A 17,370-nucleotide genomic window follows, 5' to 3' on the forward strand; every position below is an offset into this window, starting at 1 on the left:
ACTCAGTTGGTTGAGCGGCCAACTTCGGCTCAGGTCATGATCTCACGATCTGTGGGTTCGAGCCCCGCGTTGGGCTCTGTGCTGACAGCTCAGAGCCTGGAGCCTGCTTCAGATTCTGTGTCTCCCTCTCTCTCTGCCGCCTTCCCACTTGCACTCTGTCTCTCAAAAATGAATAAACGTTAAAAACAATTTTTTTTTTTAAAGAAGACCAAGAGCTTTGGAGCCAGACTGCCTGGGCCTAAACTGCAACCCGGCTGCTTATCATCGCAACCTTGACCAGGCCATACAACCTTCTCATGCCTCAGCCTCGCTCTCAATAAAACGGAAATAATGATACTACTCCCTCCTCATTGTTACTTAATAAATGCAGATTGATTAAAGACGAAATACATCCGAACAAGAGAAAAAAACATAATGAAAGCTTGAGGACCATCAGTCTAACTCAAGCAAACAAAATCCCACCGTCAGCTCAGGTTGTGACCTGTAACAGGAGAAAACACTCTTATTTCCCTGGAATTCAAAACTGTGTCAGCCCTCTGGTTCTGGATTGAATGTGGAGGGACCTGCATGTTACCTAATTCCATCTCTCATTCTCTCCTCAAGGAACTGAAAACGTGTCCCTCAAGCCTCTGTAGGCCTCATTATCTTGCAGATATTTCAGACTCCCAATATGTTAGCCATTAAAAAGACGTCACTCTGTTAGATGACACCATCCCTGGGCGAGAGCCATAGATAATAAAACAACTGCCAACTTTCCCTGGCAAACCAACGGAGCCAAGAGGACAATGGTGGAAAAGGTTCATGACAGAGGAGAGAGAACAAATAACAAGGCAGAGAAAAATGTTAAATACTGGCTGGAAGACCAAAAGCCAGGGGACGTGATAAACAGCCATGCCCAGGAAGAAGAGGGGGAGTCTGGCAGGACGCTGCCACCAGAGTCTAGTACAGGGCCAGCTACCTTGACCTGTAGATGCAGCAGTTCCCAAGAGGGAGTCTAGTGCCGATTACTTACTTTAGATCTGCTAAATGGCACCCGTGCCAGGGTTAACAAAAGAGTCTGAAAAATCTACAGGGGCTAGTAAGAGTGCCAGGAATGAGCAGGATGAGACTGGCTGGAAAAACACAGTCAATGGCTTTGGGGAGAACAAATAAAAATATAGAAATTGAAAGTGAGGGAGACACTTGGAAGTCATGCTGGTTGAAAGAAGGCAAGTGGTCAGTGCATTGGCTCTAAGTTTGCTATGTGAGCCTTCATGAGTGACAGGGACCCGGAGAGGGACAAGAGCAAAGCTGCTGACTGGCAAGCTGTGCCTAATAGAGGACAGTGACATCACCCTCTGGATGCTGCCATTGGCTGGATTTGCAAATTCTGAAAGCTAGTACCTCACTCTACTCAGCTTTACCATCCATCAAATGGGAAACACTCTAACAATACCAATCAACTTGGAGATAAAAAGGGAAAACCTGGACCACCGATACTACGTGAGATGATTATTACTAATGTTATCGTATACTTAGGATTCAAATTCCTGGAAATGAATATACAAGGTTGAACGGTATGAAACTGCTGATATTTTACCTCTTTGACCCACAAATATAGTAATTTCATATGTTCAGCTTAAGAGGTAGGCCAGGGTGTGGACAAGACTGGAAACACTTGGTTGTAACAGAATTCTTCTAACAGACTTTGACAGAGACCCACCCTGCACACTTCTTCCCCAACTCACAAAGAAAAATGGTTTCTTTCAGACCTAAGCACCGATGACCTGGCCCTGGGGCTAGTGTCTGGCTGACTTTTCCTTTTCCTTCCTTTTCATTTCCATTCACTGGAGGCATTCTGATTCCACTCTGGGTTTTGTGAGAAAGGGCTGGGCCTTCACAAGGTTTCCTGTCTGTGCTCAAGAAGGTGATTCTTCACTCTATGAACATGGTCTTGGGACAGCAGCTGCTGAAGAGGGGGGTCACAGGAAAATCTTTTACTCCCAAATATCCACCCCCGCCCCATCAATGGAGACTCCTTCCTTTGTGCTAAGTATTAGCCTCATTAAGCATCCTCCTCCTGCAAGCAAATATATCCATTCCCATAATGCAGTTAATGGCTCCATTTTTAGATCACTCTCCCCTGAAATATTATGTAAAGGGACACTAGGCACCAAGAAGGACAGCCACCAGCCACGTTCCCAGCAAACAGCAGTGCTGGCTGAGAATCAGCCTAGACACACATTGCCTCATACACCTCATCCTGAAGTGCCTCTTGTTTTTTCAGCGAGGGACAACCTACAGTTACTTGTATGAACCAAGTGCCCCATGATATGAGGCCTGCCTCCAGCTCCTTTCTGATAGTTCCTAAGTGGGATTTGAGTGTCGTGGTAGAAGCCTCCACAGGTGGCCTCCAGAGAAAAAGATACCCTTCTAAAAAGTTTCACCAGTTCCCTGGACCGCAGAAGGGCCACTCCACTGGGGACCTACAGCAGTGGAACCAACAGCAGTGGCTTCTGAGGCACCACACGAGCTGGGAGTATCCGGATGAAACCACATCACGTGGGACAGTCGCCCTTGCAGTTGTCATAGATGCAATGGAAGCTGGGAGTAAGGTAAAACCCAAGGTCAAAGACAGGATGAAGGCTACTGAGAGAACCCAGAGTCATGCACTCCATGCTACTATTAAGACAAGTTCATAGAACCTTTCACTCTCCAGACAGATCATAATTTTAATCCTCTCCTTTTTATGTATGTGTTTGCTTTGGAGGAAGTCCCTGGGAATTGTATAAAATTTCCCAAGCTGACTTGGGCTTTCTGTAAAATGTTGGCAGCCACTCCTAGCAGAGACAAGGCCTTCACATTAGATGTGGACTGAGAGACCCAGAGACTCTTCATTCCTTCTGTTCCTCTGCTATCCCTTTCAAGTGCAAGGTCTTTGCAGGTCTAATGCTCCCCCTAGCTGAGCACAGTGGGCTCGTCAGGCTTGTGGACAGATGTATCTCCCCAGGCTGCTTCCTGACCATGGGACACACTGCAAACACTTGGTTCTCTTCAGCTCTGTGACCTTTGTCTTCTCTTTGGAATACACTGTCCACTGGAGTGCCCAACCATAAAGATGTAATGTTACCTCTCCGTTCGCTACTGAGCAACCTTTCTCAACTAAACTTCACTCTGCCTGGACTCAGTCTCTGGGACTCCTTTCCTGCGCTCACAGACTCTGAAACTAGCAAAAAGCATGTTCCCACTGTTCAGAGCCAGCTCTGACGGCCTGAAGGGTGTGTGTGTCTAATCTAGGATGAGGCTAAATCAGTGTCCACAGCATCAGTCCATCTCAGATGGACCTGATCTCAGATTTGAAACAACATTGCCCCCAGTCTTGAGACTAAGCCTATTTATAGATTCACTCTTCCTTCCCTTCTTAGTTCGTGTCCAAAACTAGTTCTCCACTATTGTTGCATTTGATTCACCCTTGGTTGGGGTAAGGTTTTCTCACTCCAGAGTTCCTGGTTTTTAATTTCTCTGCCACTCATCAAATCTTTTTGCTGTTTTGTAAGTAAATGAACAATTATCATTTTACTCTGTGTACCTGACGCTGTAGGAAATGGCTTAAGACTACCTGACATAGGTACAGTCTTCAAGGAACTCACACTCTTTTTCTTTTAATTTTTTTAATGTTTATTTATTTTTGAGAGAGAGAGAGAGAGAGAGAGAGAGAGAGACCACAACCAGTGGAGGGGCAGAGAGAGAGGGAGAGACACAGAATCTGAAGCAGGCTCCAGGCTCTGAGCTGTCAGCACAAAGCCTGACATGGGGCTCGAACCACAAACTGTGAGATCATAACATGGGCCAAAGTTGGACACTTAACCTACTGAGCCATCCAGGCGCCCCATGGAACTCACATTCTAACACTGGGCAGAGCCCAGGAACACAGACCACAAGACATAAACTAATCAAGCTGAAGGGATCTGTTTTCCCTACAAACAGGAAGGTGTTACTATCTCCTCCTGGAAGGAGAAATCTCCCAGAGCTAACTCTGGATATCGTGCCTGGGACTAGGCCTGATTAAAAGCAAATATACATGGATCTCCTCCAACCTCCCTAAAGCCAGATTTGGGCCACATAATTTCTGAGAAATCTAGGAGGAACAATTTAGAAGTAAACACAATTGCCCTCCCATTGCAGAGACAATGCCTGGAAGCAAAATCTGTGAGTGTCTCCATCCAAAGGACCACCTGTCTACCACTCTTCTCAACATGAACACACACACACACACACACACACACACACTTCTGGTGGAGACTTCTAATCAGGGGCACAATCACATGGCAATGCAAAGTAGCAGCGCCATAAGCACAGCTTGAGGAGTGGTGACCTTGTCACACAGAAGCATGTGAATGGCACTTCCTAAGGAAGCAGGGAGGACTATGACAGGCTCTGGTGATGATGACACCACAGGGATGACACCCTGGCTCACTGGGGCTTCTGGTGGGGTTCTGAAAGGCCCAATTAATGTCACCTCTTGTCCTCATTTGAACTCAGAATAAAGTCCAAGAAAGTCCTGGGAGCCTGAAGCAATGGAGACTGAAATACCAGCTTTATTACTGACAAAGGTGTCTGGATACTAAGGCGTAGGTGTGGAGGCTGAACGAGCGGGCTAGAACTGCCCTGAAGAGGGACCACTCCCCAGAATGGCAGGCTGCCTCTTCTGGACTTACCATCAATGGCAAGAGCCCAGAATGTACACTCGCTCTAGGGAAGCAGGTCCTAAAGAGTCCCCTCTCCCAGGCTCAGCAATCAGATGGGGCACTGCGGTGCCCAGTGAGGGGAAGGAGAGGGTGATAGGGCTGGGAGTCAGGAGTACTCTCCATGGATTTCTCTTTATATTAAAATATGAGGTGGGGCGCCTGGATGGCTCAGTCGGTTAAGCATCCGACCCTTGATCTCAGCCCAGGTCATGATCTCATGGTTTGTGGATTCAAGCCCCATGTCAGGCTCTGCACTGACAGCACGGAGCCTGCTTGGGATTCTCTCTCTCTCTCTCTCTCTCTCTCTGCCCCTACTGAGCTCAGGTTCTCTCTCTCTTTCTCTCTCTCAAAATAAATAAACATTTAAAAACTATATATCAGTAATGGAAATAAGTGTCCTCACCCGAGCCTCCTCAGTTCTTCTCTGTGCTCAGGACACTGCGGTCGCCTGGCCGCACTCAGAGGGTGCTGCAGAGAGAGGCTGGCAGGGTGGGAGAGAGTCTGGAGAGGCATTTGAAGAGAGGGCAGCGGGTGGCTGTGTCTTCCCCATCTGCCCTCTACACCCCTCCCTTCCTGAGCCTTTGGATCGCGCTGGGATAGATTGAGATCGACAAACCTAAACGTGTTTTGGTTTGAGGTTTGGCAAATTCTGTAACTGCAAAGTATTCCACAAATGTTTTGTGTTCTGCAAAACCAAAAAACATTGGCCAAGCACTTTCCCCCCTTAATTTTTAAGCCCATGTGTTTTTAAAGGAAATGTAATCCGTATGTTTTGGGTACGTTTATATGCAACTCATCAAACCATGCTCCTCTGTATGAGTCATTTGATGTCTAAAAGGCATGAGGAAGATCATAGATTTATAAGAACTCTGTTAGCACAAGCAGGGCAGTAGGTGAGGCACTGGCTGGAAGGTGATGAACTGGATTCTGGTGTTGGCACAGAGCCCCCAGATCCCAGAGGATTTACAAATAATCCCCTCTATCCTCATCAGTCTTTCTCATCTGCAACTTGACATTAGTAATTCTTGTCCTTATCAGATCCTGCAAGCAGGTAGTGAGATTTCAAGCCTGATTATCAGGTAATTTTGATTTTTTTAAAAGAGAAAATACAAGGGCCACTGTACTAGCCCCCAGAGGTCCATTTTAATCTAGCTTCCCAGAGCACCGGAGGATAAAAATGGCTTCTATATCTAATGATTCATCTTTTCCCTATTGTGAGACAGGGGACTTCAGGGTCATCATGTCATGGTTTCACTTGCTAGGGAAGATCAACCTGACTTCCTGTCCTCTACTAGGGAATTCCTTATTTACAGGGGGGCACAGCAAGCAAATGACAAAGCCACGGGGAAGTCTACAAAGACAGACAGAGAACACACATATTGGCCATTACAGGAAGAGTTCTAGTCTCTAAATCTGTCGAAGGTAACATAAGTCAAGTTTAAACTCTTGACTTATGATAGAGCACAGAGTGCACAGGTGGACCTGGGAGTTAGTGCTCCAGCTTTCCTGTGTGACACTAGCTCCCTGAGCCTCAGTTTCCCACAATATACACAAAATATAGGTCATTTTAAAGATTAGAAAACATGTAAGTAAAAGATCTTGGACACAGTAAGTGTTCGATCTGAGATAATTTCTATAACTATTAACATTACTTAAAATAAAATAGCCTGCAGGTTTTAATGGGACAGAACGAAGAATCACCACACTACCAGAAAAATTATATATAAATAAGCCACTGAAATGGGCTAATGAGGATCCACAGTTCTGCCCTCCTGGAGTCCTTACAAAGAAGAGTAGCCCACTAGGCAAGACAAATAACTGTCTGTCTGAACAGTAAGACATTCACCAGCCCTAAAGCAGACCCAGGCCAGGACCAAATGATGTGTCTAACTCCCTTCTAGCCCAGTGAGGGGATAGGAGAATCTCAGGACCTGAACCAAGATGTCATCACAACTTCCCAACCAAGGCAAATGCTTCATTCAAGACACGTCGACTTATTCCCAAGACTGAAGTGTGGCTCCAATTCCTAGAACATAGCTGCAACACTGGTCAATACAGCCTATCCCAATTTTCTGTCCTAGGTGAGGCCTCAGAAAAACAAGGACTCCAATGGGAGTAAAAGGCAAAGAAGAAATCAAAACAACCTTTGGAGTGCCAAGAAGAAAATAAACAAATAATTAAATGCCACTGGAGATACAGAAGGAAAGAAAGAGAAAGTGGTTGAATAATGAAAGTCATTAGGGTTGACCCCCAGCTGTGTCTAGGGCAGAAATTCTTGACTTTTGGTGACAGAACCTTCCAAAAATCTGGAGAAAGCTAGAGACCTCTCCTAAGAAAAATGCATACCTGTTCATCCACACCCGATTTTCCTTATAGTATCTGGGAATTCACAGAACCCCCAAAATCCAGCCACGGGCTCTTAAGCTAAAGATCTTAAATACCCTAAAGACTTCTTTATCAAAGGCCAAATTCTATTCTGAGAACATCATCACTAGCAAGGTCCTCAGTAAGTCTAGAATGCAGAGCCCTGAAAAGGAAGCAACGGGAAACAGCTCACAGGCAAGTTCTGTAACCTGAACATGGGATATAAACTAACTGGCAGAGAGAGTACCCATTCCTCACTGGCTACATTTTGAGGACAAAGGTCTTTTCTGGAGTCCTTATGCCTGAGTTCTAGTGTGGCCACACCACTAGCCAGTTGCTTGATCTAGAACACATTACTCAATTTTTGTCATCTTCAAACTAGAAGTTCAACTGAATTCTACCTTAATCAATAGGTGTAACCTCAAGAAATTCTGAGGTAAATAAAAATTTCTAGAAATCTAAATGGATTTTAAATATACAAAAAAAGAGTTTCATAAAGAAGTTCTTCCATAGGGGATGAAGAATATACTTATCACAATGAGCACTGAGTAATATATAGAATTGCTGAATCTCTATACTGTATACCTGAAACTAAGGTAACACTGTACGTTAATTATCCTAGAATTTAAAAAAGCAAATAATGTTTTAAAAAAAGAAGTGCTTCCATTAATCATTTTGTGAAGGAAATGATCACTACAGATGACTTTTAGCATACATCTGGGTTCTAACAGAATGTGCTATAAAGTTCATGAAGTGATTCTAAATATAATACTAAACAGTTTCTCTGAAAACTCTTGCAGGGAAAATAGCACAGATAACTCTTGACAATCTGTGTCATTTCGATGTAAAGAAATGCCCCCCGGATGAGGAAAATGTCTGAACACTAATGTAAATAGTTACTGCAAAGCCTGCACACTTTAAATTTTTTTTTAATGCTTATTATTTTTGACAGACACAGAGAGGGAGCAGGGAAGGGGCAGAGAGAGAGGGAGACACAGAATCAGAAGCAGCTCCAGGCTCCGAGCTGTCAGCACAGAGCTGAACACGGGGCTCAAACTCACAAACCGTAAGATCCTGACCTGAGCCGAAGTTGGACGCTTAACCGACTGAGCCACCCAGGCACCCCTTAACCTGCACACTTTATAAAACATGCGTGTCACATTTGTGGTTTCAGTACAGTTTATATAAAGTGAATTTTTCGGACTGCATAACTTTAGGTAGATCTGTGTTTCCATTTCAGTTCTCACCTAGCTCTCTGGATAACAGATTTTAATTTTACAGAGGAAGGGTGAGAAAGAAAGGATTTAGACAGAAGCAGAATTAACCAGGAAAATGCCATGTCGCTAAATCCACTTACAATAAGAGCAAACAGTCCTTCAAACGTCAGCTGTTCCTCAGAATTTCCCTATATGACAACCTAATCCTAATGATGCTGGGCCATCAGGAAAGGTTGGGTTTTAGAAACTGTCTTTATCAAGGTAGGCAACATCTAATATATTTTGGGAACATGTCTTAGGAGAAAAATGGCTAATTTCTTACCAATGTTTTAGCTCTTAAAGGTAATAATTTCCTGGGCGCCTGGGTGGCTCAGTTGGTTAAACATTTGACGCTCGATTTCAGCTCAGGTCATGATCTCATGGTTTGTGAGTTCGAGCCCCGCATTGGGCTCCACGCTGACGGTGCAGAGCTTGCTTGGGGATTCTCTCTCTCTCTCACTCTCTCTGCCCCTCCCCTGCTCATGCTCTCTTTCTCTGTCTCTCTCCCAAAATAAACTTAAAAAAATTTTTTTAAAGGTAATAGTTTTCTGATAATTTTTATTTGTCCACAATTCCTTGTTTCCTGATAACGCAAAATAAATGAGATGTCAGTGTAAGTGCTATAGCCACTCATGCACTTATCAGAAAAAGTCGCAAAATCTTCTGAGGATAATAAAGCACCATAAAATTTGTTTTAAGTGACTGGATTACCAAGTATTGATGTACAGTGTGTTAACAGAAAGTTGGAAAATTCAACTTTTGGGGGACAGCTCTTTGATCCTCGGATCAGCTGTCCATTTCTCTTTGCCTGAGTCAGCAGAGCGGCTAGCGTGCAAGCAGTCTCCGACAAGTAGGAGCCAAAAGCCACGCATGGGGAGCCGGGGGGAAAATGTCACATAGAAGAGAAATGTCGGTGAGTCTCTTTCTCAATTATTCTTACCTGTTTCTTCCAGAATCTCTGAATCCTTTAGCAAAAGGGTTTCGATCGATTTTTAATCTGGTGATCTGGAAACAAGCAAAAAACATAAGTTGTGTTTATATTAACGGATTTCTTTTTCGGTTGCTCCTAGAAAAATAACAAAAATCACTCTGTTAGTAATGGCTCTTGTTTTTATTTAGTTTCCATTAAGTTTGAGATTTAAATTGAAATGGAGATAGGACTCGGGCCTGGCACACAGATGTCTGACCCAGCTGACACACTTCTCCCTAAAAAACCCAGGTTTTCCCGGTATGTGACTGTAAACTCCTCTGCTCACCTTTCCTGCCCCCCCCCCAAAAGAGGCTAAATCATTTGCCTAGACAAACAAAGGCATGGAAATGGAAAACTGGGCGATGGTCAAGTCCATGGAACATGACACACAGGGAGCACCTGAAAAGTGTTTGCTGAGCGAGTAAATAATGAATGAATGGATTCAACCCAATCCAGTGAAATGAGGGCACCAAACAACTGCCTCAGCCTGAAAGACCCAAATAATTGCACATCCCATCTCACTTAAGTTGCCCCTTCCCTGTCCCTAGAGATCATTCATTTAATGACCTAAAGTGGTCTTGTAAAAGACACAAAAAGCAGCTAGACCTTCATCAAGGTTGCACCCAAGGCAAAATCTGCAAACGGGGACTCAAGGGAGCTGGCTACAGTGCATTTCTTCCAGTCTCCAAGGCTCACAAGCAAATCAGAAGACACAAACCACTGTGTGGCCCAGGTTGGGCAGGTCCTCTGGAGCATCTGGCTCAAACTCCACTTCAGTGCCGAAGTCCCTGCCTACTGCATCTGACCTCAGTCCCCTCGAACTCGGCGAGGTTTGGACACATCACCCTCATGCCTCCAGACTAGACCGAGCCTGACCAACAAATTCCACATGTGCTCTTTCGTTTCCGCTCTCAGCCTTGGTCATGGGAGGCCCTTTCGAGATCTTTGTGTCTAAACCAGATGTGAATGACTCACTACCTTCAAGCAACAGAGACTTAGGGGTGGGGGCGAGGGAGCTCAGGAAAGGATGAAAGGCACTCTCAACGGAAGGTAATTCTACACAGAGGGAATCTCATTATTTAAGACCACCTTCCCATTTCTGCTCATTACAGACCTTATCAACTAGGATGGCTACAGTTGTTTCTTATGGAGCAAGTCTTTCCAAGTCCCTCTTTGGCTCACTTTGTCAGAGTGGAATTTCCCAAAGCCGCAGTCTTTAAAGGTCTTTAAAATGCAACGTGAGATTCCAACCAACAGACTCTGACTTGAAAGTATCAAAGTTAATTTTTTTCCCCTAAAACAGTCCTTGCCTCTAGAATGGCACACTAATAATGTAGCACTAATAATGTAGCAAAAGCAATTTTACATCTATTTTATAGACCAGAGCAGGAGCCTGAAGCCTTTGGCTTTCTAAAGTCTAGTGTCTGCCCTGTGAATATTGTATTGCGTTTAAAGACTGTCACTGCTTTTCTGTTTTTGACTTAAAATCCGTTCTTTCTTCCTCCATAATCCGCAGCAATAAACCACACACCATATTTTCTTTTCAAGTTGGGGTTATAATATTTTATTTTCTCTTTCAAGTTGGCTTATCCTGTCCCGCTCATTTATGATAGGGGTTCCTGATATATGATTGTCCTGCCATGTTTGGGGGGCCTCCACAGGCCCCTGTAAATAAAATGACATTCTATTTCATGGGCCTGGGAGAAAAGGTTGAAAACCTGTTTGCCACAGCTCATTCTATCTCAGGCCAAGAGGTCTGCATGGCGATTTAATAGAAAAATGCCACCAAATGTTAGGAAAAACAGCACCTCTATACTTGTTTCAAAGCTTTTAATGTGAGATTTACAGAGCTTTATGTAGTGTATACTCATTATTTGCTGATTATCAAGTGCCTTTGTGTGCAAAGCAAGGTGACAGGATGCATAGGTGATAGTGATATATAGTCCGTATTTGGCTATGTATTGTCTGGCCTTCCCCCCCAGACAGAAGCTTCTAATCTAGAAGTAAAAAGCAGATATACACACCAACACAAAACAGAAATTGATAAGGTTCACAACAAAGGCAAAGTGCCGTAAGAACATAAGAGGAAGTAGCAATGGGTCCAAGTTGAAGGTCTCTGAGGCTATCTCTCAGATATAGCACATGAGCCAGGCCTTGAAGGATGTGTAGGATTTTCATGAAACATGCAAAAAGGGGAGAAAGGAACAAGGGAAGCATTTACTAAGAAATGTCCTACATAAGCCAGTGCACCGAGGTATAGAAGCATGAATGAATGAATGAATGAATGAAGCATACTGGAAAAACACTGAGAAGTCCAATTTGGCCAGGGCATGGGGGAGGAGAAGAGGGGCAGCGAGAGACAGCTAGAGGCTGCCCTCAGGCCCTATCACAGAAAGCCCTCATTGCCCTGCTTAGGCATTTACACACCCTACAGGCAGAAGAGAGCCATTTAACAATATAAGCCAAACTATGACCCCAGTTAATGCTGGTGCTGACAACTTTGGCTGTGCCTACCAATACCAAGTGTAACAAGGACAATAATTTGGAGGAACAAACCAATGTATTCTCAACCTCAATAAATCCATAGGCCCACAGTTCCCATATGGAGAGCCAGCCTGGTAGCCTCAGATCTTGTGAATATCTCATATAGCATAGGAAGGGATGCGAATGACAGCTGGGCCATAAAGCCTGCTGTCCTGCGGAAGACAAGGATGTGACACAAGACGAATTCGTATCAAGTGGAAAGAGAAGTAAAAGGTCTTCCCCTCGCACCCCAGTGGAGTAGGGAAAAAGAGGAAGCCTGGCAGGGCCACCTCCATACATACATAGGGCTGGCCGCATCGAAGTGAAAATGCCGCCTGGTCTGATGAGCCAGGAAGAGAGAGAGGCCCAAGCTAGCATCTGCAGGCCTCCTATTGCCCTTCCATGGGGGGTCAGGGACTCAGAGGTCCTCACCTGCCATGCCAGGGAAGGCAGGGTGGCCCTAACCACAAGGTGCTACAGCCTAGGCAGGAGCCAAACAGAGGACCTAGATGAGCCCTGTGGGGAGGCGGGGCCAGCCAGGGAGGCCCAGGAGGTCCAACTGAGGCAAAAACACAAAGCACAAGCTGAGTAGTCTTCTATCAGTAGAGCATGTCCACACAAAGGACCCAAGGTCGAGAGCAGATAATGACAGCCACCAGCAGAGGCCAGTGAGGACCACAGCACAGGGACCCACAAGTAACCACTTGAGGACTCACGACCCCTGCCGCCTCTGCACACACGCCACACATGTGGCCATCTGGGATAGTGCAGAAGGCTCACTGGAATAATTTTCAACTCTACTCCATAGTTCTGTTTATCAATTAGACCCAAATATGGCTGTCAGTCTCCACCTCCCCACCTTCCACCAATACATCGCCATCTCTTCACTAAACTACTCTACATAACCTTTAAACTGATCTCTCTTCTCTACACAGCCACCAAAGTGGTCTTTGTGAACATGTACATAGATCGTGTCATTCTCTTCAGTGGTTACCACCCCACTCAGAACCGAATCCAAACCCCTTGGCTGGACTTGCGGGCCCGGCGTGGCCCCTGCCTAGCTCTCCATCCCCACCCACACTCCTCTACGCCTGGGCCACAGGCTCCCGCCAAGCTCAAGCTGCTCTGAGTGCTGGAAAGTGCCAAGGCCCTTCCCTGCTCAGACCCCTCACGCTCACTCAACCCCCAGACGAAAATGTTCTTTACTCTTTACACAGCTGCTGCCTAGTCATGAGTCTCAGTCCAAATGTTATCTCCTGAGAGAGATGTTCCTTGATCATCCCTCCAAACAGGGTGCTTTCAGGTAGGAACCGCATCCATTTCATATACCATTTTATCAAGAACTGAACATGACACGCTATTTGTGTTCAACGAATGAATGAGTGCGTGAGAGCATGAATGAATAATGTGGAAAACAGGAATCACCAGCGCCCGAGCGGTAACCGGCCCTAGAGAACACAGACCAAACAACTCCCTCGATCCTATCTGCTTTCACTGCAGCACTGCAGACGAGAGTCTTCAATGTCCCACCAGGCAGAATGAGAGGTCGATTAGTAACTCTCCGTATATCCAAAGCTATTCTACAGCGGTCATGTTCAAACTCGGCCCGATGATAACGAGGAGGCATGGAAAGTCCAGAGGTTGGGGAAGCGTTTTTCCTCACTGATTTGATTTCCACGACCTTCTACTGATTGGTAGAGTCTGTGTCACTGGGGGCTGTAGCACACGAAGAGGTGGCTGCTGGCCTGCCACCATTGGTTTGAATAATTTTCACTGACCTTTCGCCAAGGCAATTACTAAATGAGGGACGCCTCACGGTACACAGCGTAGACATAAATAGCACAACCCACAAAGAAAAGGAAACTTCGATACCTTGAGTATGATTTTACAATACCAAGGCTGAAAAGGCCTTCCCTTATGAACACTCTCTTAGTTATTCTTATTATTTTTTTTTTACTATATTGCTTGAAGGGTGTTCATCGGGGAAGAAAAAAAAAACTTAGCCCATATAAAAATAAAAAATAAAAAATCCTCTGCACTGACTCGATTGGAACGTGAGAACACAACTGGCTCGATAGTTCAGTACATAATGAGCGGCTCAGAACCCCTATTGGATTTGCTTACACAGACCTGGCTGTGGTTTCAGACTTCCGATCTGGTTCGTGTAGCCAATTCTCATCAAGAAATAAGACTGTGTTACCTGAGGAGAACAGGGCTGTGTCTTTTTGAAATCTAGTTTCCTGTTTGGGGGGGAAAAAAAATCAAGGTTCAGCAGTCTTTTCCCCTTAGAGAAGACAAAGACTCCGCAATGGAAATTTCCTGCTAATTCCATGAGGACATGCTGGCGTCAGCTTCTTCCAAGAAAAAGCATAAAGCGTAGAGTCGCCTTTATTCCCACCTCTACCACTTTATTCTCCACGATGAGATTCTGGGCATGGCGTGCCCTCCTCTCTGCCTTAGGCCTGCCAAGTTGGCACTCCAAGAGCAAATAATAGTAATAATAACTTCAGTATGCTAGCAGCCCTGGGAGTCTACGGGTCAGTCAGCAAGGGTGGGAGCAAGGAATGGGAAGGGGGAAAGAAAAGCATAAAATATTTTATGAAAATAGAAACTCTTTCTTCACGTTTCACTGCTACTTATATCCAAAGAAGCGAACCACAGATCTGTAAGGAAACTGGTAGTGAAGGTGCGTTGGCTAATTATTCATGCACTCCTTTTCCAGGCACATATTCAGTGCTGTGCACTGTGAGATAGACACAAATACCTTAGCATTTTGCAGATGGAAGGGTCCTTCTTCGTAATTAGTGGTGTCTGGGCTTCAGGCCAATTTTAATACCCCCCCCCCAAACGTTTGAGGGATCAACATTGATATTCCAGTTCTTTAGTCTACCAAACGAAAAGAGCTACATCTATCTACTACCTCCTGCCATCATTATTTTATAAAATAAATGACATTTTAGTATCAAAAAAAGTGAAAAGGACAAATTCACATATGGTCTATTTAAATGAATGCATGCAGGGGCGCCTGGGTGGCGCAGTCGGTTAAGCGTCCGACTTCAGCCAGGTCATGATCTCGCGGTCCGTGAGTTCGAGCCCCGCGTCGGGCTCTGGGCTGATGGCTCAGAGCCTGGAGCCTGTTTCCGATTCTGTGTCTCCCTCTTTCTCTGACCCTCCCCCGTTCATGCTCTGTCTCTCTCTGTCCCAAAAATAAATAAACGTTGAAAAAAAAAATTAAAAAAAAAATAAATAAATGAATGCATGCAGGTATAAAACGGCCCTATGCTGTCTTTACTGTTACATCTTGCAATGGATTATAAAAAATTTCTCCATAGACTGGTGGCTGAGAAGCACCGATTCAGAGCAAACCATCAACTCCCAAACGAGAATTCTGAGGTGGAGTGATTTGTCACAGGCAGTACAATCCTTCAGCTACAGAGCTGGGTCTAGAACCTGAGTCTTTTCACCCCTGACCTGGTGATGGGGTCATGAGAGAGGGACAGCACACTAACAGTTCGATGAAGGGAGAGCTCACCTGCAGCTGAAAAATGTAAGGGATGTTGTAAGAGGGAATGTTAGGAGGGTTTATATCTGTACCGAACTTGAAGAGTGGGAGGAATCTAGACAGATAAAGAGGAACGGAGAGGTCATTCCTGGAAAGACAACAGCACGAGCAAAAGCAGGGCGGCTACAAAGCGCAAACCATGGTAAAACTCAAACCAGACCGCTGAACTCTTGTGGATGCGTGACGAAGACGAGCGGAAAGTGAGCCTAGAGATGTAGCTGGTAACTAGCTGCAGAGGACCTTAATAGGAAGACTTGGGATCTCGGGCTTTACTCCCTTAGGCGCTGGGGAGTCATAGACAATTAGTGACAGAGAAAGGATCCAATCAGAGCTGTGCTCTAGGAAGATCCATCCCTCAGCGAATATATGTGATGGCTCATGAGACATTAAGCGTGCAGTCCAGGTGACTCAGCTGGAAGCTGTCACCACAGCCTAAGCTGGAGGGAGGGCAGGTCCAGAACGAGGGCACAAGCAATGAGAGTAGAAAGTAGAAGATATTCCACTAGTAGAAGCAACACAGCGTAATGGCAGATCGGACGTGTGGAGAGTCAGGTGTCCAGCTGGTCTGGCTGACGGGTAGAAGCCAAGAGGAGATAGACCTTAACAAAGGAGAGGGCTAGGAGGAGTGACAATGAACAGTATCGCTTGGAATATTTTGCTGACCAGCAACAAAACACCAAGTTCCTGCCTTTCAAGTGTGGACTTGCTACAACTCTGTTGGTCTAGACCGTTGTGGAGGTTACTAAATAGTTGACAGACATGAACATTCTAATAATTTTTAATACTTGTGTGTGTTGACTGCCTCTGCTTGAAAACAAGAAATTGCTTCCAACCCTCATTAAAAATCATGCAGGAAAAAAAGAGGAAGAAATTACGATTTCAGAGCTAACAGAGAACTTAGAAAACACAGGCAAATTGCTCGTTTTCCTAAAGAAGAAATTGAAGCCCAGAAAGAGAATACCTTGCTCAGAGTGACACAAGTAGCTAGTGGGACACTTAGGACAAAAACCCAAGTCTCTAAATGCCTAGCCCACTGCTGTCCTTTCCTATCCAGGAAAGGACACTGCCTGAATCTGACTGACTGAATAACATTTCACTTCAATTCCATTCCTTCCATTGTCCTTCCTTCATTGAGTTCCTGAGAACAGTGAGGACCCCCCACTCACCCCCTGCCCACTGACTTTTCCTCTTTCCTCTCTCACAGGCCTCCTAACCATTCCCTTAAAAAGAAATACATGAGGTAAATACTTTTGCCATAAAATATTAATCGTTCCCATTCAAGAAAGTTGAGGGAGATAAAAACAGTAGTAGGTGATATAGCTCACAAAAGAGAATAGTTTATACTACCCGGCATCTTCATGACAAGTCTGAAAATTATTGCTAGGTAACAGGATGCAGACCCCAAGATGCCTGGGGGAGAGACCTGAGGTTAGTTTGCTTTATTAGGAGACACTGTGTTATATGAAATCATATCTACACAGCCAAAGGGAATGTTAAATAATCGTGCCTGTTGATGTGAGACTTGTTAAACAGGCAAAAGCTGTTATCTTGATTTCAAACTGCACAGAATTGAGTATGTGTGACTCATCTATTTTGAATGTCAGCACATCATGAATTCACCAACGTGACTTGAGAACAGAAAGATCAAAGTAGTTGCCTATTGGTTATAATCCCTTCAAGAGCCAATGCACGTCCTCCAACTCCCAACGATCCACTTTCTCCTTAACGAGCAATCTATTCTGTAAAATTGCCTCTACTCGCCACTCCCCTTCATGCCTGTGCAGACCCAGCTGTTTACCAATTCAGGCTGACTGCTATGAATCAGATGCCAGGTTTGCGTCAGCGACTTGACGCGTGTTCCCTCATCGAGTCCTCGTCACTAACTCGATGAGGCCAGGACATTTTCAGACCAGGAAACACGAGTGAAAGGGGTTAAGAACCTTGTTCAAGGTCATACAGTTTGTCAGT

The 17,370-nt window shown here is 45.0% G+C and overlaps 1 protein-coding gene across 3 annotated transcripts in view; it reads right to left on the bottom strand.

Annotated features, from left to right (window-relative positions):
* The window catches only part of TBX15 (T-box transcription factor 15), a 104,964-nt gene that overhangs the window by 18,339 nt on the left and 69,255 nt on the right, over nt 1-17,370 (bottom strand). For all 3 annotated transcript variants that reach the window (XM_003990514.6, XM_045033358.1, XM_006935028.5), the window contains exon 6: nt 9,288-9,352. In XM_003990514.6, coding sequence (XP_003990563.2) covers nt 9,288-9,352 — 65 coding nt within the window. The remainder of the gene's footprint in view (nt 1-9,287; nt 9,353-17,370) is intronic.

This window comes from Felis catus, chromosome C1 (assembly GCF_018350175.1).
Source record: "Felis catus isolate Fca126 chromosome C1, F.catus_Fca126_mat1.0, whole genome shotgun sequence".
Classification (NCBI taxonomy): Eukaryota; Metazoa; Chordata; class Mammalia; order Carnivora; family Felidae; genus Felis; species Felis catus.